This window comes from Sorex araneus, chromosome 1 (assembly GCF_027595985.1).
Source record: "Sorex araneus isolate mSorAra2 chromosome 1, mSorAra2.pri, whole genome shotgun sequence".
NCBI classification, from domain to species: domain Eukaryota; kingdom Metazoa; phylum Chordata; class Mammalia; order Eulipotyphla; family Soricidae; genus Sorex; species Sorex araneus.
The window spans coordinates 57,133,665-57,161,197 of record NC_073302.1 but is presented as its reverse complement, the minus strand read 5'-3'; the positions used below and the strand labels follow the sequence as shown (position 1 = coordinate 57,161,197).

The window sequence follows — 27,533 nt, the reverse complement described above, 5'->3', positions numbered from 1 at the left end:
AATCACTAAATATTATCAGTAATCGGAGATGAATACAATTGCACTCTGAGTATCCAAAAGAATTTCTTCTATTTCTTATTTTCTCCATCTTCATTCTGTTCTTTATTACTTCCTTCTTCCACATCCTATCTCAATCAGAATTTAGGCGTTTAAATACTTGAACAGTAGATGAATCATTTCATGTCAACATTTTGTATCTCTTCACCTCTTTTTTTTTGTTTGTTTTGATTTTTTTGGACCACACCTGGTGGTGCTTAGGACTTTGCACTCCTGACTTTGTGCTTAGATCACTCCTGGTGGGACTGATGTGGTGCTGGGGATGGAAACCAGGGTGGGCGTGTGTGAGGAAAACACTGTACCATTGTTATTGCTCTGGCTTCTCACCTCTTTTTACATTATAGATTCTTTGAATACAAAGACTACATCAGGGACTGGAGCAATAGCACAGCGGTAGGGCGTTCGCCTTGCATGCCGCTGACCCGGGTTTGATTCCTCTGCCCCTCTCGGAGAGCTCGGCAAGCTACCGAGAGTATCTGGCCCGAATGGCAGAGCCTGGAAAGCTACTTGTGGCATATTCGATATGCCAAAAACAGTAACAACAAGTCTCACAATGGAGACGTTACTGGTGCCCACTTGAGCAAATCGATGAGCAACGGGATAACAGTGACAGTGACATCAGTCTTATCCACTCCTTGTTTAATGTTTAGAACTAGTGAAATAGGAGACCAGTAAATGAATTGGATGAGTGAATCAATGAAAATAAAAAATACTTTAAAGATGTTGCCTCTTTTAAAAATTCTTTTTTAAAAATGTGTGCCTTATCCATATTAACATTTACATTGTAAAATATAATGAAAAAAATTATAATATAAAGAGAAAAATACTTCAAATATTTTATATTTGAATATTACCAGTACTCTGAGATGAATAAACTTGTGCTATAATTTTAAAAAAAATGTTAAAAATTATTTTCTAATAACTAAAGGGCAGCATAAGAAGCACTTTAAAATGGTTTTCAAAGTTAAACTTTACTTGGGATTCCTATTTGACCATGAGACATTGATTATTTAAGTAACTCATTGCCATGAGTAGTTTGAGGGAAAAATATGGAACTACTCATAGTTTTACACTAAATATCAATTTTAAGCGTTTTAATTGAAACATGATGTATCCATGTAGATAATAGCATTTTTATATTTATTTATACTTATAACTTAGGAATTTAAGGATTAAAGAATATTTTAAAGTATAACAGGAAATTATGTGCTCTTGGGCTCAGAAATTATGATTTAAGCAAAACAGGCCTGACTGATCAGAAACATAAGGACTAAAAATAAGTGTATATAACTCTCAAAACAATTTTAGTAACAGACTGCTAATTTAATTGTGGGATAACAGGTATTTACAAATATTTGGGAGATTAAGAAAACCCAAAAAGTTCATTATTAACAATAGTGTGGGACTGTTAAGGTACAAGGTAGCCATAAACCTTAATTCATGTATTATATAACTTACTTTTATCACCTGTTTATAAATACATGACTATATAATAGAATACATAAGATTCCACTTGTTTTCATAACTTTTGTTCAGATTTGATTGTAATACTTTTTACTGTTTGCTTAGCTTTGGTCTCTTTGTGACTTTAAGGGTTTATTTTCATCCTATATTTTTCTTGAGGCATCCACAAGGACAAAGATAAACCTCCCAGCTTCTCAGTTGTCCTTGAGACTTTGAGGCGTACCTTGACAGATTACCAGAACAAGCTGGAAGATGCATCTAATGAGGTAACACTTGCACTGTTCGGCTCCACATATACAGCCTTCAGCCTGTAGCTGTACATATCCCTTGCTTATTACAGAGGTCAAAGATTGGGGATATTAAATTGATAGCTTCACAGATACAAAAAAACAGTATTGTCACTGTTCTTTAAGTATGGCCCAAAGTTGTTTCAGTTTCATTTTTGTAACTCTTCGGTAACAATGTTTTTCAAAGTTATAAAAACTCTGTATCTTGGTTTTCATAATTTACCAGTTTTAGTGTCACATAAAGCCATTCAGGACTTTTAGTTAATATGTGTTATACTTAAACTTAACTTTTATAATTAAATTTGGAATTGACAGTGGACATTTAGTTTATGTTAATATTTCAAGGAACAGATTTCTACAGATTGTGGGAGTCTCATTCTTTAAGTGGAGTAAAGTGTTGTTAGAAGTTTTTAGAAACAAGCATCTGTTGATATAGCCTAAAATTATTTAGCTTGGTGATTGAAAGAGCTCTGCTTCTGTTCATTATTTCATTTGTTTAATGTGTGCTTGATGATTTTATTCAGTGAAAGCTATTTTATGACTTTGTGCTTAAAAAATGGAGGAACTTAGTTCTACCTTGTCAATAGGAAAATAATTTGATAGTGAAATATAATTAGATAAACAGTAAACAGATTGTACCAAAGACAAACCATATAACATGAAAGATAGTGTTTGTCCTCTTATTATCTCTTTCTTTAATAGAAAGACCATAAAACGTTATGTTTCCCATTAAGAAAAGGTTTGTTTTACTTTAGTACAATATGAACAAAGAAAAAAAGTGAGTCTTTATAGTTGGTGCACTGTTCAAAAGGCATGAAAGAAATTGGTGATTAAAATAATTAATTTTCTATAAAGAACAAATACTGCAAAGTCTTTCCTAAGGAGGCAAGACGACCTATATTGTAAGTAGTTTATGAAACTCTTCTGAGGCCTAGGTCTGGAAGCTGCAGGGTAACTAGGAACATATTACCCACAGCGAACTGTTATTTGGGAGGATGAATGTCACATGATCCTCAGCACAGTTGAAAAGTCGACTCAGCAGGCTTTGGCTTCGTAATGTGCTTTGTTGTGAACCAGTGCCAGAGACAGCAGTGGGGAGACCAAGGGGGTGGCTGCAAAGAAAGCAAAAAGAGCCGTCTGACAGAAAGAAGAATGAACTGTCAAAGAAAATAAATCACAAGCAGAGCAGGACCAACTGATGACCTGCCACAAGCCTTCCCAGTAGGACTGCATGTGACTGACCCTGAAGTTGTCATATGGAGTGAGAGACCAGTGAATACCCTCATGATGTATAGAAAGAACAGTCTTCTGTTCTGTCCTTTTTACTTTCCTTATAGATATGCCACTGCTTTTGGCATTTTGGTCCAGTAGGATTTTAAGAATAGAGTTATATTTACTTACAGTAAGAATGAGATTTTTTTTATCCAGACAACTGGTAAAAATAGAGTAACATCACTGGCATTTTAAGCTTGAATGCCTTCTTTTCTTTTAAACCATGAGAACTTGTGACAGAAATTACACAGTTAGCCAAAAGTAGTTTTTAAGACCCTTAGTTACTGTTGGAAAATTTGTATTATGTAATTGCTTAAAAGCATTCAGAGATTAGTTTTTGAGTTACCCATTCTTGGAAAATATAAATAAGTTCTATTTTATTTCATCAGCTAAACAACATGAATGATGCCAAGGAAAAAGCATCCAATGAACTTAATTCTACCAAACAGAAGATAGAATCTCACACTAAAAATATAAAGGTATTGTGAATTAGAATAACTTTCCACCTTTATATCGAGAGGCAAAGTAATTATTTAGGAGAATATTTTAAAGCAGAAATATCTGAAACTTTTCTTGCTCCTTCTTTTTAAGAAAATTTATATGTAACTTTAATTTTGTATTGTTAATCAAAGTAATGGTTTTTTAGTTTAAAAAAATTAGAAGTCATTTTTACTAAAGGAAAAACCCATCTCACAGATTTAATTATAATATAAAAGATCAGAATGATTAATACATATCCCTAGATATATTGAACATTTTATATCAGCACAGAAGTATTTAGAGTCAGTTTTTATCATTTCATAAAGGAGCTACTGTTTTCAATGTACCCTCTTCAGTAAAGACTGAGACCACATCTGGCAAACATCCAGGACAGCAGTTTATTTTATTTTCTGTGCTGTTTTTTTTTATGTATTTTATCATTGCATATTATACTGCAGCAGTCTTCAAAGTTATTTAATACTCTTAGAAATTATTGTTATTACTTTTTTGGTTGTTGATCCATGTTGCATTTGTTCTGGACACACATAAATAGAATTTCTTAAGGTTAAGAAATAAATGGCTTAGCCGAATTTTATTTCACATATTTGGGATTTATATTAATATTCAGAATGACATTGGGAAGTACAGGTTCTTATGTCAAATTAAAGATATTTATTTTTTAAATATTATTCATACTTTTTGAGTTACCAAATTATTTTTCATAATGGGTGGAAAGAAAAACTTCTCCAACATACTGTTTTGGAATAGGCTATCTTATTAGTAGCATTTTATGTTTAAAAGTTAAAAATAACTATTTTTCTAATTCTTGAGCTAAGAAGTATTTAGAAAATGAATTTAATAAAATACGTTATTGTTTAGCTATGTAATCAGATGCTACCTTTGATATTGTTATTTGATTAAAGCCTTGAAATTCTTCATTTTCTATTTCATATATATGGGAGATACACATATAAGATAAATAAGTTTACAGTTGTTAACTGTCTTTCATATATCTCTTTGTTTTGTTATCTGACAGGACCTTCAGGACAAACTGAATGATGCCTGTAAAGAGCTCAGTCACTCACGCACTAAATGTGCTGACAGAGAGGCGCTAATAAGCACTTTAAAACTGGAGCTGCAAAATGTGCTACACTGTTGGGAGAAAGAAAAGGCACGAGCAGCTCAAGCTGAAAGTGAAGTGCAGAAGCTTTCCCAGGCTTTCCGTAAGGATAGCGAGGTATTCCCTGAGACATGGTAACTGGCAGAAGGTCCTTTCATGAATCTCTGTTTTATACTTATAGTAATGTCCCACTAATCTATATTTAAGTACAGCAGGTGGCTACTTTCACTTATTTACTTCAAAAAGTGGATCTGAGCTAACTATTTTAAACTAATCATGCTGGCTACAGTATCAATCCTCCACTACTTTATAGCATACTTTATTTGGTGAGAAAATTAATGTAATTTAGCCCTTCTATTTCTTGAACACTGATTTCTGTTTAGTTATATCCCAAACATCTTGACTCCTAATAGTCAGCCCTTCTAAGGTCTACCTGTTTGCCATTGACAATGTTATTTTTTATTTCAGTAGTTTAGCATGGTGAAAAAGTACAAAAAAAATGGATCCTGTACATCTTTTTGCTAACTGAATATGAACAAGCCACAAAATTTAGTCTTTCTACATTAGTTTATTTATTTGCAAAATAACAATAATGATACTATTTTATTCTGTTTATTTAAAAATTTATTTTTTAAATTGAATCACAGTGAGGTACAAAGTTGCAAATTTGTTCATGATTGGGTTTCAGTCATTAATGTTTCAACTCTTATTTCTTCACCAGTGTGTGTTTCCCACCACAAGTGTCCCCAGTTTCCCTCTTGTGTCCTCCATTTTCCCACTGTGGCAGGCACTTATCTTCTCTCTCTCTTACTCTCTCTGTTTCTCTCTCTCTCTCCCTCTCTCTCTTGCTCTCTGTCTCTCTCTCTCTCCTTTTGGGCATTGTAGTTTACAGTACAGATACTGAAAGGTTAATGATAGCTATTTTAATTTTAATAATCTTCTTACTGCTTATAATCAAAGGGTATTCATAAAAGTGTAGAAAATAGGGCTGGAGAGATAGCTCAAAGAGCTGAACATATGCTTTGTATACTCGAGGATATGGTTCTATCTCTAGCACCACATGGTCCTTTGAGCATCCTTGGGACACTTCCCCTGACCACAGAGATGGGAGTAAGCCCTTAGTACCACTGGATGTGACCCAAAAGCAAAAAAATAAAGAAAAAAAAGCCCCATATATCTCATTAAATAAAAACTTTATTGGGATGCCCTAGAGAGTTACCAATTCATTTTTATTTCTTGCTGGCTTCTAAAATATCTGACAAGAATTTTTTTAATTCTGTATGAGCCTGTGTGAATGGACTTGTTATCTTATATTTTTGTAGCTAGATACTAGTCTAGTTAGTGTTGAACTGGTTTATATGAGTTGTCCTGCATATTGAGTTCATTACTCCCAACAAATATGAACATGAATGCCAGGAGAGTAAAAAGAAAACATTCTTTCCACGCTTCTTACAGTCTGGGATTTAAATTGTGTCCACATGAAGGGGCTGGAATTGTTCTACACATCAGATAATGATTAAAGTAAAGGAAACTAGAAGCCTTACCGTATTGTAAAGTCAGCATGTCTACAGCATTGTGGTTGGGTTCAACATGTGTGAACTGATTTTGGATCCTGAGAGTCTCTGTTCACGCCAAATGTATGATTACCATGCATGGTTTATCATAGCCCAAGCAAAAAGGACATATTGGCAACACACTAAATTATTCTTGAGGATCAACTTGATCAGTTGGCAAAATGTGGAAGGGGAAGATTTTAGTATCTGAATATTACATTTGGTTAGTTATCTTTCATATATATATATTTTAAACATCTCATTTTGGATGAAAATGAAAATGACCTCCTTAATAGCTTAAAAAAAAAAGACAGCATATTTTTGAAGACTTCTGATAATCTTACTCAGGTATGGTGGTTTTAATATGTCTTTAAATTTTTTTGCTTATAAATTGGTCTATTTGGAAAAATAAGATGGAACATACAGTGACTTACAGATAGATTTTGATTTATATATACGTGTATATATGAACTTCCCCAACAATTTCTTTAAAGTGTTGGTTAATTTGACATTAATTTTACATTACTGTAGAATTTCTGGAGTACTGTTTCACACCTCTGCTGTATACAAGCCTTCAGTAATACTACTCCAAACGTACCCAATCTCCATCTGTAATTTCTAATTATAGAATCTTTTTGTATTCTATATTCAGGTTTTTTTAAACTAGAAGATTAAGTTTCTATTTTTTTCTCAATCTCTTTTTGTTTTGGGGGGAGGGACTACACCCAGCAATACTCAGGGATTACTTTTGGCTCTGTGTTCAGGAATCAATCCTGGCGGTACTTGAGGGACCATATAAGGTGTCAGGGATTGAACCTGGTTCAGCTGTGTGCAAGGCAGGTGTCTTCCACGCTGTGCTGTCACACTGGTCCCTCTTATTCTCCTTTAAAAATTTTCTATTCCTTATGATCTATTACAAAATCTTGAGGGAACTTATTATATCTACATAAAATACTCATTTGAAGCTTCACAGTTACCTTATGTTCCCTTCTTTGCAATTCCATAGATGAATCACCTTATAAAAAGAGCCATTTGCCATTTTATTAAGTAAATTCTTCTTGGGTGTAACATGGGATCAGCTTTTCATTGAATTTTGCAGATAATGTTTCTAGGTAATTAAACAATGATAGTTTAGTTATTTCAGTGGCAATAAGATTTAAAAGGATTTTTTTGTACTTTTAATTGGACAAATTTGAAATTATGTCTTGGGAGGTTGTGCCCATTTTTCTCTTACTTGTGACTTTATATTATTTGAACACTTACAAATGCCCTATGTGCCACAAACTATTTGAACTTATATGTGGGAAAAACAAATGAACCCGTCTTCCATATCTTTCATATCACTGTCTGCTTTGCCTAAGGGGCTTGGGATAGATTTTCTATAAGTGGTAAGTAAAGTGGAATCTCTAGAGAAGGAAGAACGCTTAGTAATTTTTTATATATATATATGTGAAAAGTATAGATAAGAGGTATATCTTTTCTTCATCAGAGTTGAATAACACTTCTCTGTATTCCCTTTTAAACCTAAATAACATCTACATTGGCAAGTGTAAGTATGGAATTATGAAGTTACTATACTGGTTTTCAGTTAGAATACCTTAGAAGATCCTTTCCTGTTCAGATAATAACTGATATTACAGTTATCAGTTATATGAAGAAGGTGAGGGCTGAACAAGCATTTAATCCTAAATAGTAGCACAGCTGGGTTCAGAACTTTTCGCTTTCTGGTGGCAGCTGTCAGATTCTGGCTTTGAGTACCAGTTGTAAGCAATTCTATTTCTCTCTGATACTTGGCTTTCAATGTTAAATAAAATGCACCAAAGCAGCAATATTTTGAGACTTGAATATTTTAACTCCTTTCTAGGTTTTTGAAATAAATTCTTCGCCGTATTATGTGTTTTCTGAAAGTGTTTAGATGATAGAATTAACTTCTTTTTTTTTCCCCCCTCATAGGAGAAGCTAACCTTCCTTCATACCTTATATCAGCACTTGATAGCAGGTTGTGTGCTCATAAAACAACCAGAAGGCATGCTGGATAAATTTTCTTGGTCTGAGCTTTGTGCAGTCTTGCAGGAGAATGTTGATGCCCTGATCGCAGACCTCAACAGGGCTAATGAGAAGGTAACTGTCCTCAGGCACCAGATACCTCTATTAAATTCAGTGACATTTGTCCACATCACAGTATCATTAAGAGGGGCTGACATTCATCTTATTTCAAAAAGAATTTGGGTGTTAATAATTCAATACCATTAATTATGGCTTGTCTACAACTCAGTTTGATGCCATTGCTGTGGGCATGTAAATGTGACTGAAGTCTGTATGAAGTCTCTAAGCTCCACTTTCTGTGCAGGACATGCTAATACTACTAGCCAGTATTAGCCACAGGGACCTAATTAAAGGAAAATAAATTAATCTTACTGATGAAGCAATTCAAAGAACTTAGTCATTTACATTAATAAACCAACTCTTTATGTTAGCATAAAATAGAAACAAGATACAGTTATTCTAAAACATGATTTTAAAATTCTGAGGAAATAATGAGGTGTTACTTTAAGAGAATTAAAACACTAAGTTATATTTATAACTTATTTTTTGAGCTATATAAGCTGCATATTATAAAATGTATGTAGTATTTTTGGATATTATAAGTTTATATTATAGAAGTAGCTTTTTATAATCACTTCACCATTAATAAATCTAGAAGATCAGACTTTCTAAGATTTTTTAAATAGTTTTTGGCTATAGACAATTAATATGGCTTAGCAAGCCAACACATGCCACTATTAAAAATGTTGATTCTTGAGGCTGGAGAAAGAATACAGGGATTAAGGCGCTTGCTTATCTCGAAAGGTGCTGACCCCCTTTAGATCTCAGGCACCAAATATAGTCCACTGTGCTGGTAGTGACCCCTGAGCACAGAGCAAGGAGTAGCCCCTGAGCACTGCCTGGTTTGTCTAAAACCGTTAAATAAGGAAATAAATGAATAAATATATGGATTCATACCCTCAGTTTCTTGAACTTGTCAGAACTATGTGTATATGGTCTAGCTTCCAAGTCTTTGTTACAGATACGTTTTGTGTTCGGTAGTTAGTTGGGCGCCTGGGAGGAGGGGTAGAAAGAGAAAAAGGATAAACAACCTGGGAAAATTACCATTACAAGCAAATTAGATTATCTCATGTGTCTAATGAAAAACAGAGGGACCTTGAAACAAACAAGGGGGCCCTTCAGACTCTGAGCTGGTTAGCCTTGTGTTAACATTTTCTTAAATAGAACTATGAGAGGTAGAAAAACTACAAAGGGACATTTATTATTAAAATGGCATTTGGTATGTCAAACAACAGAAGACACCCTGGTACAGTCAGAGGAGAGAAGTGTATGACAGAGAGATGACACCTGAATTCTCAAGTTGGTAAGATCCTGGGTGCATTAGAAGTAAGCGGAAATAAAGCACAGCCCCCACACTTTCTCAGGACACCCGTTTTTCTTTGCATTGCCTGCTCTGAATGCCAAATCTTTTGAGTGTATTTTTGCTTTCAGTATAGAGCCCCACTTTCCACTTTATATAAATGTGTCTCCTGACTAAATTCTTTCCTTTGGAAAGGCAAAGAACTGAAGTCCAGTATGACCCCTGACCTCAGCATTTTTCTGATGACAATTTCTTTCAGTTTTTTGTTTTGGGGCCATCCCCATTGGTGCTCAGGTCCTACTCAGGGATTATTCTGGTGGGGCTCAGTGACTATAAGTGGTTCTGGGGATAGAACCTGGGTCGGCTGTGTGCAAGGCAAGAACTGTACCTGTTGTACTATCTCTGTGGCCACAACAATTTCTTCTTAAGGGATAAAAAGAGAAAAACCATTATCTGGATTTATTTTTTGTTTTTGGATATGTTAGAATAGTGAAACAAATGTTGGCCCAATTTTAGTGTAAGATTTCTTATTGGTGAATATTTTATCTAGTCCTTATTGGGAGACAATAACATGGTTACTAAGAAATCATTGAGGATTGTGGAATTAGGGAACAAATTGTGAGAAACATAGATACTATTTATACCTGTGGGTGTGTATGCAATGGTTTTGAAATTACTAATAATTAAAATAAGTATATTTTAACCTTGTGAGATGGTGTCATATTTAAGTAGTATTTTTGTAATTTCAAAACATCATTAATTGTCATTCATATTAGAGATGAAGATTTTCTTTTCTGTGTTCTTTATTTAAAATAGAAAATGGGGGGGGGGCTGGAGCAATAGCACAGCGGGTAGGGCGTTTGCCTTGTACGTGGCCAACCCGGGTTCAATTCCCAGCACCCCATATGATTCCCTGAGCACTGCCAGGAATAATTCCTGAGTGCAGAGCCAGGAGTAACCCTTGTGCATTGCCGGGTGCGACCCAAAAAGCCAAAAAAAAAAAAAAAAAAGGAAATAGGATATTCTGCTTCACTAAAATGGTTAGAATATATGTCTCATTCAAACACTTCCTTCTTGAGATAGGAATATAGAAATAGTTTGATTAAGAATATTCTTACTCAGTAGTATTAAGAATATTCTTTTTTAAAAAAATTTATTTATTTATTTTTAATTAGTGAATCACCGTGAGGGCACATTTACAGATTTATACACTTTTGTGCTTATGCTTCCCTCATACAAAGTTCGGGAACCCATCCCTTCACCAGTGCCCCTTCTCCACCACCAGTAAACCCAGCATCCCTCCAACCCTCCCCAATCCCATCTCCCCCCCAACCCCACCCTGCCACTGTGGCAGGGCATTCCCTTCTGTTCTCTCTCTCTAATTAGCTGTTGTGGTTTGCAATAAAGGTGTTGAGTGGCCACTGTGCTCAGTCTCTAGCCCTCATTCAGCCCGCAACTCCCTTCCCCCACATGGCCTTCGACTACATTATAGTTGGTGATCCCTTCTCTGAGTTGCCCTTTCCCCAGAATGTGAGGCCAGCCTCCAAGCCATGGAGTCAACCTCCTGGTACTTATTTCTACAATTCTTGGGTGTTAGATATTCTTAACACTCTGTTATTCTATATACCATAGATGAGTGCAATCTTTCTATGTCTGTCTCTCTCTTTCTGACTCATTTCACTCAGCATGAAACTTTTCATGCCGATCCACTTAAATACAAAATTCATGACCTCCTTTTTTCTGACAACTGCATAGTATTCCATTGTATAGATGTACCAAGGTTTCCTCAACCAGTCATCCGTTCTAGGGCATTCGGGTTTTTTCCAGATTCTGGCTATTGTAAACAGTGCTGCGATGAACATACATGTGCAGATGTTGTTTCGATTATACTTTTTTGCCTCTCTGGGATATATTCCCAGCAGTGGTATTGATGGGTCAAATGGGAGCTCAATATATGAGTCAGAAAGAGAGAGACAGACATAGAAAGATTGCAGTCATCTATGGTATATAGAATAACAGAGTATTAAGAATATTCTTAATTTTCTCCGTAAAATTAATTACGGAATGAGTACCTACTGGAGAAGAAAAAATATTTATCAGCATACAGGTAAACAAATGCTTGAATATGATAATTTGTCCTGATTCTGTTTTATAGTTTTGTTGCTGTTGTGCTGCCATACACAGGGGTCCTCGGTGCCATCTGGTTCACACATGTGCCACCGCTCAGGGGCCTTGCAGTGCCAGGGATTTAACCCAGGGTCTCATACTCCCATACACATAAGGCTTGTGTTCCACATTTAACCACATCCCTGACCCTGTTTTTAAATCCTCAGTTTACTTTAGATATTTTATATGACCTTAAGGTACAAAATGCATTTTGTTTTGGAGAAGATGATTCAAGGAAATGTTTTTTTTTGAGCATATCACATTCTTTGTTTCATTGCCTCATTTAGATAAATCATCTGGAGTATATCTGCAAAAATAAGTCTGATACCATGAAAGAGCTTCAGCAGACCCAGGAGGATACCTTCAACAAAGTAGCAGAGCAGATGAAAGCCCAAGAGAGCTCCTGGCACAAACAGAAAAAGGAACTGGAGTTTCAGTACTCTGAACTTCTCCTGGAAGTACAGAAGAGGGCACAGGTAGGCTGCTTCTACAGAGAACCAGAAAAAAAAAGGGCGATTAATTTTTAACTATTCCAAGTATTGTCCTTTACTACTAATTACAAATCAGTTTAAAGTTGCTTAAACTCTTTAAAATTTGTTCAGGGCTTACTCCTGGCTCTTACTCTGGGATCCTGGTTGTGGTTGGGGAACCATCTGTGGTTACAGGCATCAAACCTGGACCATCTACATGCAAGGCAAGTGACTTCATAGTGTACTAGCTCTCTGATCCCCCCAAATCCTTATTTTTTGGAATGAAAGGCTAAGAACACAAAATTACTAATTCAAAAAGATATGTGATATAAATAAAAGTTATACTTTTATTTACTGCAGAACTATTTATAGCATACAACTCAAATGTCCAATGACAGATTAATGCATAATAAGACATTGTAAATGTACACAGTGAAGTACTACTCATTATATATATACATATATATATAGTATCACTGTATCACTGTCATCCTGTTGTTTATCGATTTGCTCAAGCAGGTGCCAATAATGTCTTCATTTGTCCCTGTTGTGTGCTAGTGTAGCCCAATGGCATCTGCTTGCTCCAGGAACACCAAGAGTACTGTTTTTGGCATATCAAATATGTCACAGGTACCTTGCCAGGCTCTGCCATTCGGGGATAAAAAGGAAGAAAAATAAAGAAGTCCAGGAAAAATTGCGTCACTCTCTTCCAGGAGCTTTGCTTTATAGTCTCTGGATCTTGGCTGTTGATGAGATTACATGGCGCTGGGGGTAGTTTTTGGGTGTGGCTGCCAAGCTACTGGAAAACTGGGGACCTGGGGGGAGGAGGCACAGTCCCGATCTGAGTGGGCTTGGAGATCTCAGCCATGGGTTCTTGCATACCTGGGTTCCTCTGTTGGTTCCTTCATAGGTGAGGCTTGTCCGAGCATGTGGAGGGTGGCCTTGAGCATGGCTGTGACTGGGTTCTGGAGGCAAACTCAACCCGCCTCCTTCCGAGAGGGCCCGGTGAAGACAGCCTGGTGGGGGGGGGGGGGGCGGTGAGAAGGGGGCAGGAGATTCTGCATCGCTCTCTTCCAGGAGCTTTGTTTTATAGTCTCTGTATATGTATATAGTATATATGTGTATATATATATAAACTATATGTACACATATGTATGTGTTTATATAATGTCATTGGATATGTCAAAAGATATATTTTCATATATCTTTACCTTTGGCTAAATATGGATGGAACTGAAGGGAAAGATTCATCTATATGAAATAAGGAGAAAAAAGGATATACTGAATGATCTCACTCATGTGGTACATTAAAGAAACAACTAAGGTAACAGATAAATTCTTACACTCTGACAACAGAATTTAGGTTACCAAATGGTGCGCAGGTTCCAGGCTCAGGGACCGGCTGTGTGCAAGTATTTGTTTTGCACACAGCTGACCCAGGTTCGATCCCTGGCCTCCCATATGGTCTTCCAAGCACCTTCAGGAGTAATTTCTGACTGCAGAACCATAAGTATCCCCCCACAAATCCCCAAAACACCAAGGCAAAAAAATAAATAAGAGGGTCCTAGGGAACTATGGACTGTGATGGAGAAATATTGGCAGTTTGGTGGTGGGGTTGGTATGGTAATACTATGCTCCTAAAGCAAATAAACATTAATGACTTGTAAACCAATATTGCTTCAATAAAAATAATTTTAAAATTAGGTAAAAATTAAACAAAATGTTATAGGACTTGGAAAAGTCTTGTCAGTTTTTGTGTGGATATCTTTTATCCATTTTATTTCATTTGTGGAAGGCTTTGTGCAAATCATTTCAATTCATTATGTAGGGTTGAAATTTGTTAAACCTTCTAACATTGTAAATCTAGAGTTGTAGTTCTTATGGACCCTTAAGCAAAATAATTGACTGTGGCATGTATTTGTGTCTTCTATGTTGGATTAAATTGAGAACATAAGTCATGAATAGTTATCAGAACCATATTTTTTCTATATAAATTATTGTCAACATAATTATACTCTCATCCATGCCCAGGCAGGAATGACATAATGATGGCGTATATTTTTTGTATTAAATTTAATAATAGGTCTTGTATTCTCAGGACACTTAGGAATTAGAAGATTCAGCTCACGCTTGATTTGGTATTTATTCTTTTTATTTAATACATATCTAAATACAAATCTAATTATATAAAAGAAGCCATGTATTTTTTGTCAATAAGTTTTTCACATTGCTCAAAGTTTTCATATTGCAGATGGTTGTATTGCTTAGGATGATTTTGTTTTCTCATGCATAAGAATTCATTAGAACTTAACCCTTTTTCTACAAATTTGAATGATTTAATATACTTTCTAAAAGTTGCCATTTCTTTATTTATGCAGGGTACCATGTACTATCTCTACATTTTTTACTACTGAATCATAATATCTAAGCAACACATTTTATTTTTTTGAGGCAACATTGGTGTACCATACACATTGTCATTACAAGTGCAATCTGATATTCTAATTAATGCAAATAATCAATTAATCATCATCCCATTTCAGATTGAAAACATTTTTATTATTCCAGAATATTCTTTCGTGCTTTTTCCCAGTCAGTATTCTATTTGTTGTTATATTTTTTTTGGTGGGGAGGCTTTTGGGTCATACCAAGTGGTACTAAGGGCTTACTCCTGGCGGCATTGGGGAAACATATGTGGTGCTGGGGAACAAACTGGATGGCAACTTGCAAGGCAAGTGCCTTAACCCCTGTACTATTTCTGCCCTCTAGTCAGTTTGCTTTCTATTTTGGTTTTTGGTGCAGACCCAGTGATATTCAGGGAATATTCCTGGTTCTGTGTTCAGGGGTCATTCTTGGTGATGTCCTGGGACCATCTCTGGTGCCGGTGCCTGGTATCAAACCAAGGTTTGGCTGAAGAAGCCACATGCAAGCCAAAGGCTTCTCGTCCTGTACTATCTCCCCAGCCTCTCATCAGTTTTCATTCCTGAGAGTCATGGTTCTGATGCCTATTAATGTTGATCATTACCTGTTATTGAATTTCCCATTGTTGGAATCATTCAGTATATAGTCTTTAATGTTTGACTTATTTCACTCAATGTTTCTTATATTCATTTTATGTCAATATTTTTTATAGATGAGTAATATTCCATTTCATAGTTACACCACAGTTTGTGGATTGATGGATATTTGGATTGTTTACAGTTTTTTGCTATTATATGTAAGAGATCTTTAAACATTATTGTGAGTATTTCATTGATGTATGTTTTAATTTTTCCAGGTTGAGTACACTTGCCAGGGTTGCAGAGATAGTACAGGGGTTAAGGTGCTTCTCTTTGACTCTGTTTGTTCCCCAGCAGTACAAGTGGTCCTCTAAGTGCTGATCACAGACTGGGAATAGCCTCTGAGTACTGCCAGGAGTGCCCCCAACACTGCCCACCAAAAAAGTACATAAGATAGTTGTATCTTTATTAAAAAATCTATCAAAGATTTTTTTCAGAATGTTTACAAGTTTTGTATTCACATCACCAGTATGAGAATTTTTTATTGCTCTACACTGTCACTGTCACTGTCATCCTGTTGCTCGAGTGGGCACCAGTAATGTCTCCATTGTGAGACTTGTTGTTACTATTTTTGGCACATGTGCTACTTATTTTGTATTATCAGTTTTTTCAATCTTAGACATTCTAATTGAATTTTCTATTTCTATTTTTTGAATCATACCCAGTAGTACTTAAAGATTACCACTGGTAGTGCTAAGGGAACATGTGGTAATGGGGAATTGAATCCAGACCTCCTACTTGCAAAGCCTGTGCTCACCTAATTAAACTATTGCATTGGTCTCTTTGCTTTTTTTTTTTTTGCCACACCTGCCTATGCTTAGGACTTAGACCTATCTCTGTGCAGGGATCATTTCTGGTGGTGCTCAGGGCACTAAATGTAGTGCTGGGAATTCGAACCAGGGTCAGCTTCATGCAGGCAAGCACTTTACTTCCTGAACTTCTCTTCAACCCTCCACCCAGCTATTTTGAAATTAAGGCTATGATTCACATTTTCTTGGTACACTTGAACTTATTTGCCATTCATCAAGTGCTGCTTTTAGGCTTTTAGAAATTTAGGTGCTTATGTTTTTTATTGTTAATTTGTACAAGTTCTTTGTATATTCTAGATACAAATTCCTTGCCATTTATGTTTCAAAGATGTTTTTCTAACACCTCTCTTGACTTTTCATCTTTGAATATTTCTTTTGATGATTGTAGGGTTGAAAATTTTGGTGTAGTCTAAATTATGGGTTTCCCCCCTCTCTTTTGCATTTATTCACAATGACTAAGTAGTCTTTCCTTAACCTGAGGTTATAATGATCAGCTTCTATTACCATAGAAATTTTATAGTTTTGGCTTTTATGCTTTTTTTTCTGATTTGGATTACAAGTGGTAGTGCTTTTGTTTCACTACTAACAGTGTTGGGATGGGAGGCAACCACATGGTGACAGGGATTGAACCCAGGCCTCCCACATGCAAAGCACACACTCTATTTAAGCTATTCCCCCAGTGAAGCTTTCATATCTAGGTGTGTAATATATCTCAAATTCTTCACATTCCTCAAACATATATGAGGAATTAAGTCAGTGAGGAGATTAACTTTTCACCTTTACAATTATAATGTGCACATACTTTGTAATAATTCCTTTAATAAATAATCCTAGTTCTTTCATGAAAAAAATAAAACAACAGTATAAGACCACAGATTTGTCCATCACCAAAGTTTTTCACTTACTATAATATTGTAGAATGGAACCATTCAAGACATATTGTGCTGGGACAGACTCTTTTAACTTCGCAGAATATATTTGGGATTCATGGTTTTGTATGTTTTAGTTTTTGCCCCTCTTTATTGCTGAGCAGTATGCTGTGGCAGTGGGCATATCACTCTTCATTTATTCCATTATGCTTGCCGAGGGTCCTTTGGGATTTTTAATTTTTAATAAGAGGCTTACATTTTAAGTGTAGGTTTTTGTGTGATTATAAGTTTTCAGATCTTTTGGGTAAGAACCTAGGGCTCTGATTTCTGGGTTATGTAGTATGTATTTAACTTTATAAGATAACTTTTAGAAACTAGCTGAACCATTTTGTGTACTCACTAGGAATGCAATAGTTCTTATTGTTCTGTTTGTACTAAAATGTGGCTTCATCAATTTTTAATTTTTTTTAGCTTTTCAATGGGTTTTTAGTGGAACAATATTATAGTTGTTTATATTTTACCTAAATGAATAATAATGCTAAACATTTAAGAAATATATTTACTTTCTGCATGTCTTCTTTGATGAATTATCTATTCACAACTTATGCTCAATATTTGATTAGTTTGTTTGCTTTTCTATTGCTGAATTTTGAATTATTCATATATACTAGATGCTGCTGATTTATCAGATTTGTGATATCTAATTATTTTTTCCTAATCTCTTGACAGTACTTTTGCAGAGGAAAAGATCTAAAAATGTTATAAAGTCCACGTTATTTTTTCTTCTTAGGATTTTACCTTTGGTGGTGTCTAAGAAGTTTTTACCTTTTATGAGATTCCCAGGATTTTTTTCTTCTTTTTCTACTTTATTTAAACATCGTGGTTTACAACTTTGTTCTTGATGATTTGCTACAGGCATTTGATGTTCCACCGCAAGTCCCGCCCCCATTGTGACCTTCCTTTTACTACTGTCCCCTTTCTCCCAACCACCCCCAAAGCCTGCCCCCATAGCAGCCCACAATGATTTCTTTTATATTGCTTGTTACCACTAAATGGCTAATGGAATTACCAAACAATTCTTCAGTAAAAGAAAATTTGTGAAATTGTTCTATCTTACCTTGAAGCCATGAAGTCCTTGTCTGAGGGTTTGCTGAGCTGTTGTTGCTAGTTGAGCCTTCTGTGTTAATGCTTTTTAAATCAAGTTTGTACGGCTTCTGGGCTACTTTCCCATCCAGTCTGGTGCTCCTACTGAGTTGCCAGTGCTGTAGAGTTTGGAGGTGCCTCGCGTGTTTGCAGCTCCATGCTCCAGAAACTCCAGATATTGAACTGGGCAGTGAGTTTACAGGGTGGCAGTGGGAGAAGTGCAGGGGTGAGGCTGTGGGATGAGGGTACCACCTCCACACCAAGGAGACCCCACGTTTTCAGCCAAGAAAACCTGGCGTACCTGAAACTCCCAGCCGTTTGGCATAGGATTTTCTGCTATGTTTTCTTTTAGGTGTTTTATAGTTTTAATTTTTCCATTAGATTTATGATCAATTTTAAGCTAATCTAGATAGTGGTTTGAAATATGAGTGATGTCCAGTTTTTGTTTATAAATGTCCAATTTTTCTGTTTATGACTTATTGGGAATATTATCCTTATTTTAATTGCTTCATGCATACTAGGAATGTGCTGTACCAGCTGAACTATCTTCTTGGTCTGAAATGGAGTACTTAATATGTAAATTGTAAAATTGCTACTCTAGGTAGTAAGTATTAAGTATTAGTATTAAGGCAATTTTTATATAATGTAGTTAATATTAACAAAAATACTTTGAGACCAAGGTTATAGTTTAGCTATAAGACCACTGAACTTGCATATGTGACGCCCTGGGTTTGATCCCTAGTGTCTCAAAGGAAAATTGTTATGCATTAGATATATGGTATACAACATTTGATGCTGTGGAACCTCTATGAAGAAGTATATTTCTTTCCTCAAAAAGTATACAGTCTAATGGGGGAGCATTATGTAAGGTGATATGTGTAGATCAATATAGGATTAAAAGGTTGCATATAATTGTCACAAGAATGATAAAAGTCTAGAAGAGGTGATCAGTATTTTAGAAGGTTTCATAGAGAGTTTGAAGCTAACTTGTACCTTGTTGCCAGAATCTGGAAGCATGGAAAGGAAGAGGGATGTACATAGATCAGAATTGACAGAAATACTAACTAGCCAACATCTTTTAAAAGATAAACAAATCAACCAGTTTAGCTTAGTTCAATAATTTGGAGAACTCTATTCTTCTGAAGACTTGACTTGTCTAAATGGCATGTTATAATTTATTTGATCCTATAAACAAAAGAGCAAATACCAGCACGTACTATTTTTGTTATTTCTGATTTGTTAAATTTATAAAATTAGGATGCATTTTATTTTTTTAATTTTTTTTCCATTTTAAAATATTTAATTTAATTACCATGAGACATTCAGTTACAAAGTTGTTCATGACTGAGTTTCAGTCACACAAAATTCCAACACCCATCCCTTCATCAGTGCATATTTCTTGCCACCAATGTCTCCAGTTTCCCTCCTCCCTTCTTTGTCCCCTCCCCTACCCACCTCCATAATCTACTTCTATGTCAGACACTTTGCTTCTCCCTGAATCTCTTCTATTTTTCTGTTATGTACTGTGGGTTTGCAGTACTGTTACAAAAGGGTGTCATGCATATAGGATGCATTTTAAACTTAATTATTTCATAATTATAGCACTATTCATATGGTTGTAGAATATATGAAGGTCAGATAATGGAATTGTTAGGTTATATGGTAACTTCATTCAACTTTTGAAGGAACTGCCAAACTGCAAAAGTTGCTGCACTACCATCTGTACCAACAATGTATGAGGTTTCTAATTTCTCCCCAGCTCTGCTTTTTCTTTCTTGCTCTCTCTCTCTCTCTCTCTCTCTCTCTCTCTCTCTCTCTCTCTCTCTCTTCTTTCGTGTTTTTGGACCCTACCTGGCAATGCTCAGGGGTGACTCCTGGCTCTGCATTCAGGAATTAATTATGGCGGTGCTTGGGGGACCATATGGGATGCTGAGGATCAAATCCTGGTGAGCTATGTGCAAGGAAAATGCCCCGTGCTCTGTACTATCACCCCCCAGCTGTGCTTTATTAAGAAAAATTATTCTTATTTTTTTTTTGGCCACACCCAGTAGTACTCAAGGCTTATTCGTGGCTCGGTGCTTGGAGATGTACCTGGTGGTGCTCAGGGGATCATACAGAACTGGGGATCAAAGGTGGGATCAAAGTACATGTGCCTCAGCCCGTCAATCTCTCTAGCCCAATGTGCTTTATTTTTATTACCTTTTAGGAGAAACACAGCTGAATTTGTTTATATTTTTTCAATTTGTTTTCATTAAAATGAAAATAAGAACTAGGCAAGAAAATAAGATAAAGGATTTTATACCCTAAGGAAGTATTTAATTTCAGTTTTAAGGTCTCAAACTTCAGGGTATTCTGTAAGCTAATAAGATCCTGAAATCGCTTACATTTCAGGAAGGAAGTCGGTGGTTAAGGAAAGCAGTTGCCCCCTCCATCCTCTCTACTCCTTTCCTCAGCCCCCCCCCCCACCGTTTTGTGATGTATTTTGAATCAGAGTCGTGGAAAACAATTATCATTATATGGGTATTTCTGATATACCAGGTGTTTGTAAGAGCTATACATCCTATATTTTTTAAATTTTTTAATTTCAGGTTAATAATTTTTGGGGTGAAATATTTGAAAATTTTATTTTGAAATTAAACAATTAAGATGCTGATTATTCAATACTAGGATACTTTTGTCCCACTTGAAGGTGATGTTATTTTAAGAAATACTGGCTGTCAGGGCTGGAGTGATAGTATAATGGTGTAAGGTGCCTGCCAATTCCAGTTTGATACTAGTGCCTCCTTTCCAGCCACCTCCTTCCATAGCACCCCCAAGAATGTTCCCTGAGCACAGTCAGTAGTAAACTCTGAGCACCACCAGATATAGCTCCAACCTACCCCAACCCCACCACTGGCCATTTCCCACCCCCCTTTTTTTTCACCATGGGCCTTTGGAGGACCAGAGTGATGCTAAAGGGCAAGTGTGTGGTAGCCCGATTCCATCCCCAGCTCCACGAGGATTCAGCCCCATTTCCCCCAGTCTCACGCCGGGATTGATCCCCCACAGCCCCCAAGCTGGATAACCCCTGGAGCACTGCTGGATTGTGATCCCCAAACCAAACCAACCAAACACAAAACCAGCCAACAAAATAGCCTTTAATTGCCTGAGGTAATGAACATGGAACACGTATTGTTTGGGTCCCGTACAGCTACAGACAACAGAAAGGGCCTTTCCTCTTTCAAGGCGAATTTATACAACCAGTTGAGTCCGTAGAGCCATTTATTTCTCGTGTTGCGTTGTTAGGAAATTGAAATGTCCCGTGATGAGGACATCGGAGTATACCGCGCCCAAACCAGAGTGTTCGGTCCTCCACGGATGAGCTGGAGGAGGTGGGGGGTGGGGGTGGGGAATCCGCCCTTAACCGTTTGACGCTTTACTGAAACACTGCAACACCGAATTCAACATCTTTGCCGGCGTCGTGGGCTGCAAGTCCAGGGCGGGCAAGGGCCGCCCAGCTTTCCTGGCGGGGGCGCAGTCGGCCGGGCCCGGGGCCGTCTAGCCCATGTTGTGCCGGTTGCCGTAGCCCTTCGGGTGGGTGTCCTTCCAGTCGTCCCACTCCCGCGCTCGGCGGCGTGTCTGCGCCTCGTCCTCGCCGCCGTCGTCCCTTCCTTCCCGCTCTCCCTCCGGGCGCCCGGGCGGCGGCGGCGGCGGCGGCGCGGCGTGGGCCCGGCCCGGCCCCGGCAGCGCCCCGCACCTGCGATGCTGCTCGTACCACTCGTTCACCGTCATGGACGCCAGGCTGGGGTAGCCGGCGCCGAACACTCGGGCCTGGGCGACATTCCGAGCGAGAACCAAGGGTTTCATCGGAGGCCTGGTGGGCGGCGGCGGCGACCGAGGCGGCGGCGTCGTCATCGTCGTCGTCGCCGCCGCCGCCGCCTCCCGGGAAGGGTCGTTTTCTCGGAGGATGCTGAGCTCCCGGTCGATGCCCTCGATCTCTTCCAGGCTGATGCCGACCCACCGTCGGAGGTGGAGGACGTAGTACTCGCGCACGCGCTCGTCGTCGGCCCGGCCGCCCTCCACGGCCGCCTTGAGTGCCGCCAGCCGGCCCTCCACCTCCTCCCGCCGCCGGTAGCGCTGGATCTTTGCCTGCCGCCGGGACGCCATGGTGAGCAGGCTGGGCTCGGCCGGGGCCGGGCGCGCGGGCGGGCTCTCGGCGGCGGGGCGGGGCGGCGGCAGCTCGAAGTCCGCCACCCGGTAGTAGCGGCACTGGGTGAGGTAGGTGACGAAGTGCTCCCGCGCCCGCTGCAGGTGATCGCGGCGCCGGCTGGGCTGGACCTGCCTCATGGCCAGCGCGCCCTGGAACGCGGGCACGGCCAGGTACTTGAGGTCGGCGGAGGCGATGTCCTCGAGAGCCTCGTGCCGCCGGAACAGGTCGAGCTGCGCCAGCATGTCGGCCGCCTGCTGCAGGAGCGCGAGGCCCCGCCGCACCTTGTCCTGGACGGCCCGCGAGCCCGTGGGCTCGGACGCCACTTCCACCTCGTCCAGAAGCCGCTGGCTGGTTTCCAACAGCTCCGGGAGCCGCGGCGGAGGCGGCGGCGGCGGCGGCGGCGGCAGCAGCAGCTCCTCGTCGGCTGCTGCCATCTTGGCGGGGAGGGAGGGACCCGGGGACCGTGCCCCCCCCAACCCCCAACGCCGCACGCGGATTTTTTTTTAAAGGCAAATTCGCGCTTTTTTTTTTTTTAAAACCCCACGTCCAACTCTACCTCTCCAAGGAGCTTCGTTCTTCCAGAACAGTTCTACGATTCCTAGCACATCACGGAATGTCGTTACGTGGCCCTCTGGAACATTTGAATCCATTTCAAACGGAATTCTGACACGTCGATAAATTCCAGATTTTGTATTTATTTGTTTAATTTGGGGGCTGGCTTTTTTTTTTTCCCTCTATGTTGTCAAGGTTTTTTTTTTTTTTTTTTTTTTAGTCTCATTGGATAAACTCAGTTAAAAAATAAGGTGTTTTTTTTTTTTTTTTTTTTTTTCCAACATTCCTTCGGTGCCTGTTCTGGGCCAAACTGCTGCTAAGTGTCTGGGAAGATATTTATTAAGGATTGATTCCCTCAGTAACTTTTGGGGTCCCTGACACCACGACTAGACAACCGGACACAATTCTGGGCTTCCTGGAACTAACTCGCATGTATTTTGAGCGGCGGGGGACGGGGGGGCGGTGGAGTCCCACGAAGGAAGTGGACGCTGTCAGTACCCGGCAGCTTAGTAAAATTCTGAGAAGGTCGAGGACCAGGTGAGAATGGTGTAGAAGGCGTCAGGGGGCCAGACCTGGCTTTGAGGACGGTTGAAATTAGAGTTTGGGGGGCAGTTGGGCAGGACAGTACTTGGGGGTGTACTTGAGAGTCGATGTAGAGTCTTGAGGGGAGACCTATGGTTCAATCAAGACAAAGCAAGGTAATAGCATTCTCCAAAACCTTGTTTAAGAACTTGGGGCATATTATTTTAACTTCTCTAAACGTCAGTTTTCATGTGTTTGTCCCAGTATCTTAGACTAGTTGTAAGGGTTAAATGAATATCTGAAAACCACTTAGAAAAATTGCCTGGAACATAACAGGTACTAGAATAGAATGTTTAAGCTCTTCCAATAATGTCATCCTTTTAGAGAAATAAAAGGTCCATGTGTCCACTGAATGTAAAAATTCAAACAGAATAGACTCGAGAAATTTGAGAACATTATTTCTAGCACTGTGAAACTTTTTCTCTGTTAAGCAAGGCTTTTTTTTTTGTATGAAATCTGAATTTTTAGTTACTTATTCTGGAAGTAGGACTGAAGTTAAGCAATTAAACTGTTATTTTAATAGCAATCTTAATATCAAAGAGATCTTTGGTAGACTATCCTCATAAAAGATGTGAAGCATGGACCCAATTTTATCCTTCCTCATCAGTGTCATCCATTTGCCCGGAAACCAGTTTCTTGACCAGTATTTTGAATCACTTTTATTGTTGAAATTTCTTTTTTGAGTGCTTGAATTGTTTCTGAATTTTCTGTTCTCTACTGGTACTTCTCTTCAGGCACGAATAACACGACATCTTAGAGGTTTAGTGGTGTGTTTTATTGCATGTTAGGGTAATTTTCTTCTCTTTCAGAGTCAGAGTTAAATAGACTTGTCTAGATCCCCCACCAAAATTGATAATATTCCCCTACCTCTTTCCTTTACATTTGCTGTTTTTGTGATGCTTGGGAGTCTCACACATGCTTGGTTGTGCTATTTCTATATACTTGGCCATGATTCTGGTCGAGGCTTACACCTCCTGCACTGTCTCTTGTATATTGCTTTTGTATCTTGCCACATTACTATATTTACTAATTTGTCCAATATAATTTTAGTGGAGCCTAGCATTTTCTAAATAATAATATCATTTGCAAATAATAATAACTTTTTCTTAGCTAAATTCCTCTAATTTTTGTATAGTCCCCTGACTTCTGTCTTTATTAATATTTCTGACACTACAATACTTTTATTAAAGTCTTTTTCTAAAGGCTGTTCAAGGATTTTGTGGCTTCTCATTAATTTTTAATTATTAAAGTCTAAATTCCTTAACTTATTCCTCTTTTACTTAGTTACTTCCCAAATTCTTCTATAGTTCTTTTTCTTTTCAGATATTCTGAATTCTTAACATTCCCTCAGAACATGCTGTTTTATTTCCCGGATCTTATTTTTTTTATATGTTTGTTGTTATGCTTTCTTTAGCATTAAACTTTCCCTCCTAATAAACTGTTAGCTTTCCCTCCTCATGTTGTTTCCCTTAAAAGGGGTGTGTTTGGGCTGGAGCTAGTATAGTGGATGGGGCTTTTGCTTTGCACTTGGCCAACCAGAGTTCAATCCCCGGTATCCCATATGGTGCCCCAAGCACTGCCAGGAGTGGTTCCTGAGTGCAGAACATGGAGTAACCCCTGAACATCACTGGGTGTGACCCAAAAAGCAAAAAAATGAAAGACGTGTGTTTTTTTGCTTCCAAGCAGTCTTCCTTCCCAGTACTTGTCAGTTTTTTGTTTCTTTCTTGCTTCTTGCTTCTGGTGGGACACTAATTCCTTAATAGTCTTTGTATGAATCTCTGGGACAGTCTCCTTGATGTAAACTGCAATCTCAGCTTGACAGTCCAAGAGACATATTTAGGACAAGTCACAGTTTTTTTAAAAAAATTTTTTCCATTCTTGATTTTTTACAGTACTGCTCAGGAATAGCTATATCAGCTATTGAGAAGAGTTGGAATATATAAAGGGAATCAAAGTATAGTTTATTTTTTAAAGTTATCTAGCATATGGTTTTCCCTTAGCCAACAGGGAAATATCCAAGAAGTTGAATCTTCAGAATGGTCTTTTGCTTACTTTTAGTTTTTGTATTTGAGACCGTTATCTTTGAATACCTCTTTCTACTTCACTTTTGACAGACTTCTTCAAATCTGCTTTTGACCCAACGGCTACTTAACAGTCTACTCCTGTACTTTAAATTTATTTGACTACTGCCTATCAGTAGTGTAGATTTTCACCCCCAATCTTGAAGGTTAGCTGAGAGTTCATATAATTTGTTCTAGTCTGACCACCTTTTAGGTCTTCTTGCCAATGTAAATTTTATTTAGTTATTTGATGGGTAACTCTTGGTTCAGGCTTACTCATCCTAAACCTCTCCTAAAGATCAGCATTAAAATTTAGATCGAGTGTAGTGTGATATAAAATAATAATACAAAGTGAAATATTTTAATGCTTTCAAAAGATTTCTTTAATCATGAAGACATCAGACCTATCCATCTGTCTACAGAGATAAATATGTCAGGGTTTCTTTTCCTCTCACTGACTCCCTTATACAAGTTGAACTTCTTTGGCTTGCTTTCTCTATTATAGCATTATAGCACAATAATTGATTAACATTGATTTACTCATCTGTTTTCCTAGCACATTGGGTTTAGTTGAGTAATCAATAAGTGCTTATTAAATGATACATAAATTATTAAAGGAAATTGGGATCTATTATATTCTAAAATTTTCTTTACCTCAGCTTTTCCTTAATGATTAGGTCTAAGATTTCGTAGAGAGCTAATTTATTGTCTAGTAATTAAAATATGGTGCCTATATTAACATTTCTCTCCTCCCCCTTTTTTTTGTAAGGGGGCCCACACTCAGCAGTGCTCAGGATCTCAGGGGCTTTGTACTCAGGAATAACTTCTTGCTTTGCACTCAGGAATAACTGCTAGTGACATCAGGGAACCCTATAGGATACCTGTGATTGAACCCAGGTCAGCTGCATGCAAGGCAAACACCCCACCCTCTGTACTAACACTATGACTCCTCTTTTTTTTTTTTTTGGCTTTTGGTCCACACCTGTCTCTAGTTGGGGTTTACTGGCTTGTGCTCAGGGATCACTCCTATTTTTAATTTTATTTTTTTGTTCTTGGGCACGCCAGGCAAGTATCAGGAGTCACCCTTGCCTCTGCTCTCAGGAACCAGTTATGATGGTGCTCAGAGAGCCATGTGGGATGCTGGGGATGAAACCCAGGTTGGCTACGTTCAAGGCAAGTAATTGCCTTACCCACTATATAATCTTTTTGACCCCACAGATCATTTCTTGCCATGCTTTGGTGACTATATGTGGTGCTAGAGATGGAACTTCTGTTGGCTGCATGCACAGCGAATGCCTTATCTGCTGTATTATATCTCTGGCCCAACATTTGTTTTTGTTATAAATTGAGTTTTAGATTGTGAGTACTTTGATTATGAGAAAAGGATGTGTGTGACTGAGATTCAGTTTCCAGTTAGTATCTTTTTTTTTTTTTTTTTTTTAACCACACCACTGGAATTTTACTTTGGGGAGGTGAAAAACTCAAATTGGAAATTGTGGTATGAGAGTTACTCCCTTATCGTTCAGTAAAAGGTAGGCTCTGAAGTACTACATGTTGTATCATTGATTTTAACTATTGCTTATTTTCGAAAAAAGTAATCTATTTACAAATACGAAAACCTCTGTGGTTTCTGTTCAAAAGCAAGAAATAAAAGCAACTAAGAAATGTAGGAAGGAAGTGAAAAAATGGTTATTTGTGAATAAGTGCAGAAAATTTAGCAAGTATGTTTAAATTTATGGGTCCTACTTTTTATAAGGACTGGAGCGATAGCACAGTGGGTAGGGTGTTTGCGTTGCACGCGGCTGACTCAGGTTCGATTCCTCCTTCCCTCTCGGAGAGCCTGGCAAGTTACTGAGAGTATCCCACCCACTCGGCAGAGCCTGGCAAGCTACTCGTGGCGTATTTGATATTCCAAAAACAGTAACAACAAGTCTTACAATGGAGACATTATTGGTGCGCTCGAACAAATCAACAAACAATGGGACGACAGTGCAG

The 27,533-nt window shown here is 38.2% G+C and overlaps 2 protein-coding genes across 3 annotated transcripts in view; one reads left to right on the top strand and one right to left on the bottom strand.

The window, feature by feature from the left end:
- Positions 1–27,533, top strand: part of CCDC171 (coiled-coil domain containing 171) — a 318,539-nt gene that overhangs the window by 104,242 nt on the left and 186,764 nt on the right. The window contains exons 10-14 of the mRNA XM_055123989.1: positions 1,681–1,787; positions 3,470–3,559; positions 4,597–4,797; positions 8,187–8,354; positions 12,093–12,281. Coding sequence (XP_054979964.1) covers positions 1,681–1,787; positions 3,470–3,559; positions 4,597–4,797; positions 8,187–8,354; positions 12,093–12,281 — 755 coding nt within the window. The remainder of the gene's footprint in view (positions 1–1,680; positions 1,788–3,469; positions 3,560–4,596; positions 4,798–8,186; positions 8,355–12,092; positions 12,282–27,533) is intronic.
- Positions 21,693–22,778, bottom strand: LOC105943134 (immunoglobulin-binding protein 1-like). Of its 2 annotated transcripts, XM_055123991.1 has the most exons (2): positions 22,251–22,778; positions 21,693–21,965 (listed from the first exon to the last, which is right to left on the bottom strand). In XM_055123991.1, the coding sequence occupies exons 1-2, from the start codon at positions 22,776–22,778 to the stop codon at positions 21,693–21,695; spliced, it is 801 nt and encodes a 266-aa protein (XP_054979966.1). The 2 variants fall into 2 exon arrangements, with proteins under 2 accessions (XP_054979966.1, XP_054979965.1); XM_055123990.1 differs by having other exon boundaries at positions 21,693–22,778.

Bases quoted from the DNA above. Each gene is read 5' to 3' on its own strand.
- LOC105943134 (XM_055123990.1), bottom strand. From the start codon at position 22,778: ATGGCAGCAGCCGACGAGGAGCTGCTGCTGCCGCCGCCGCCGCCGCCG.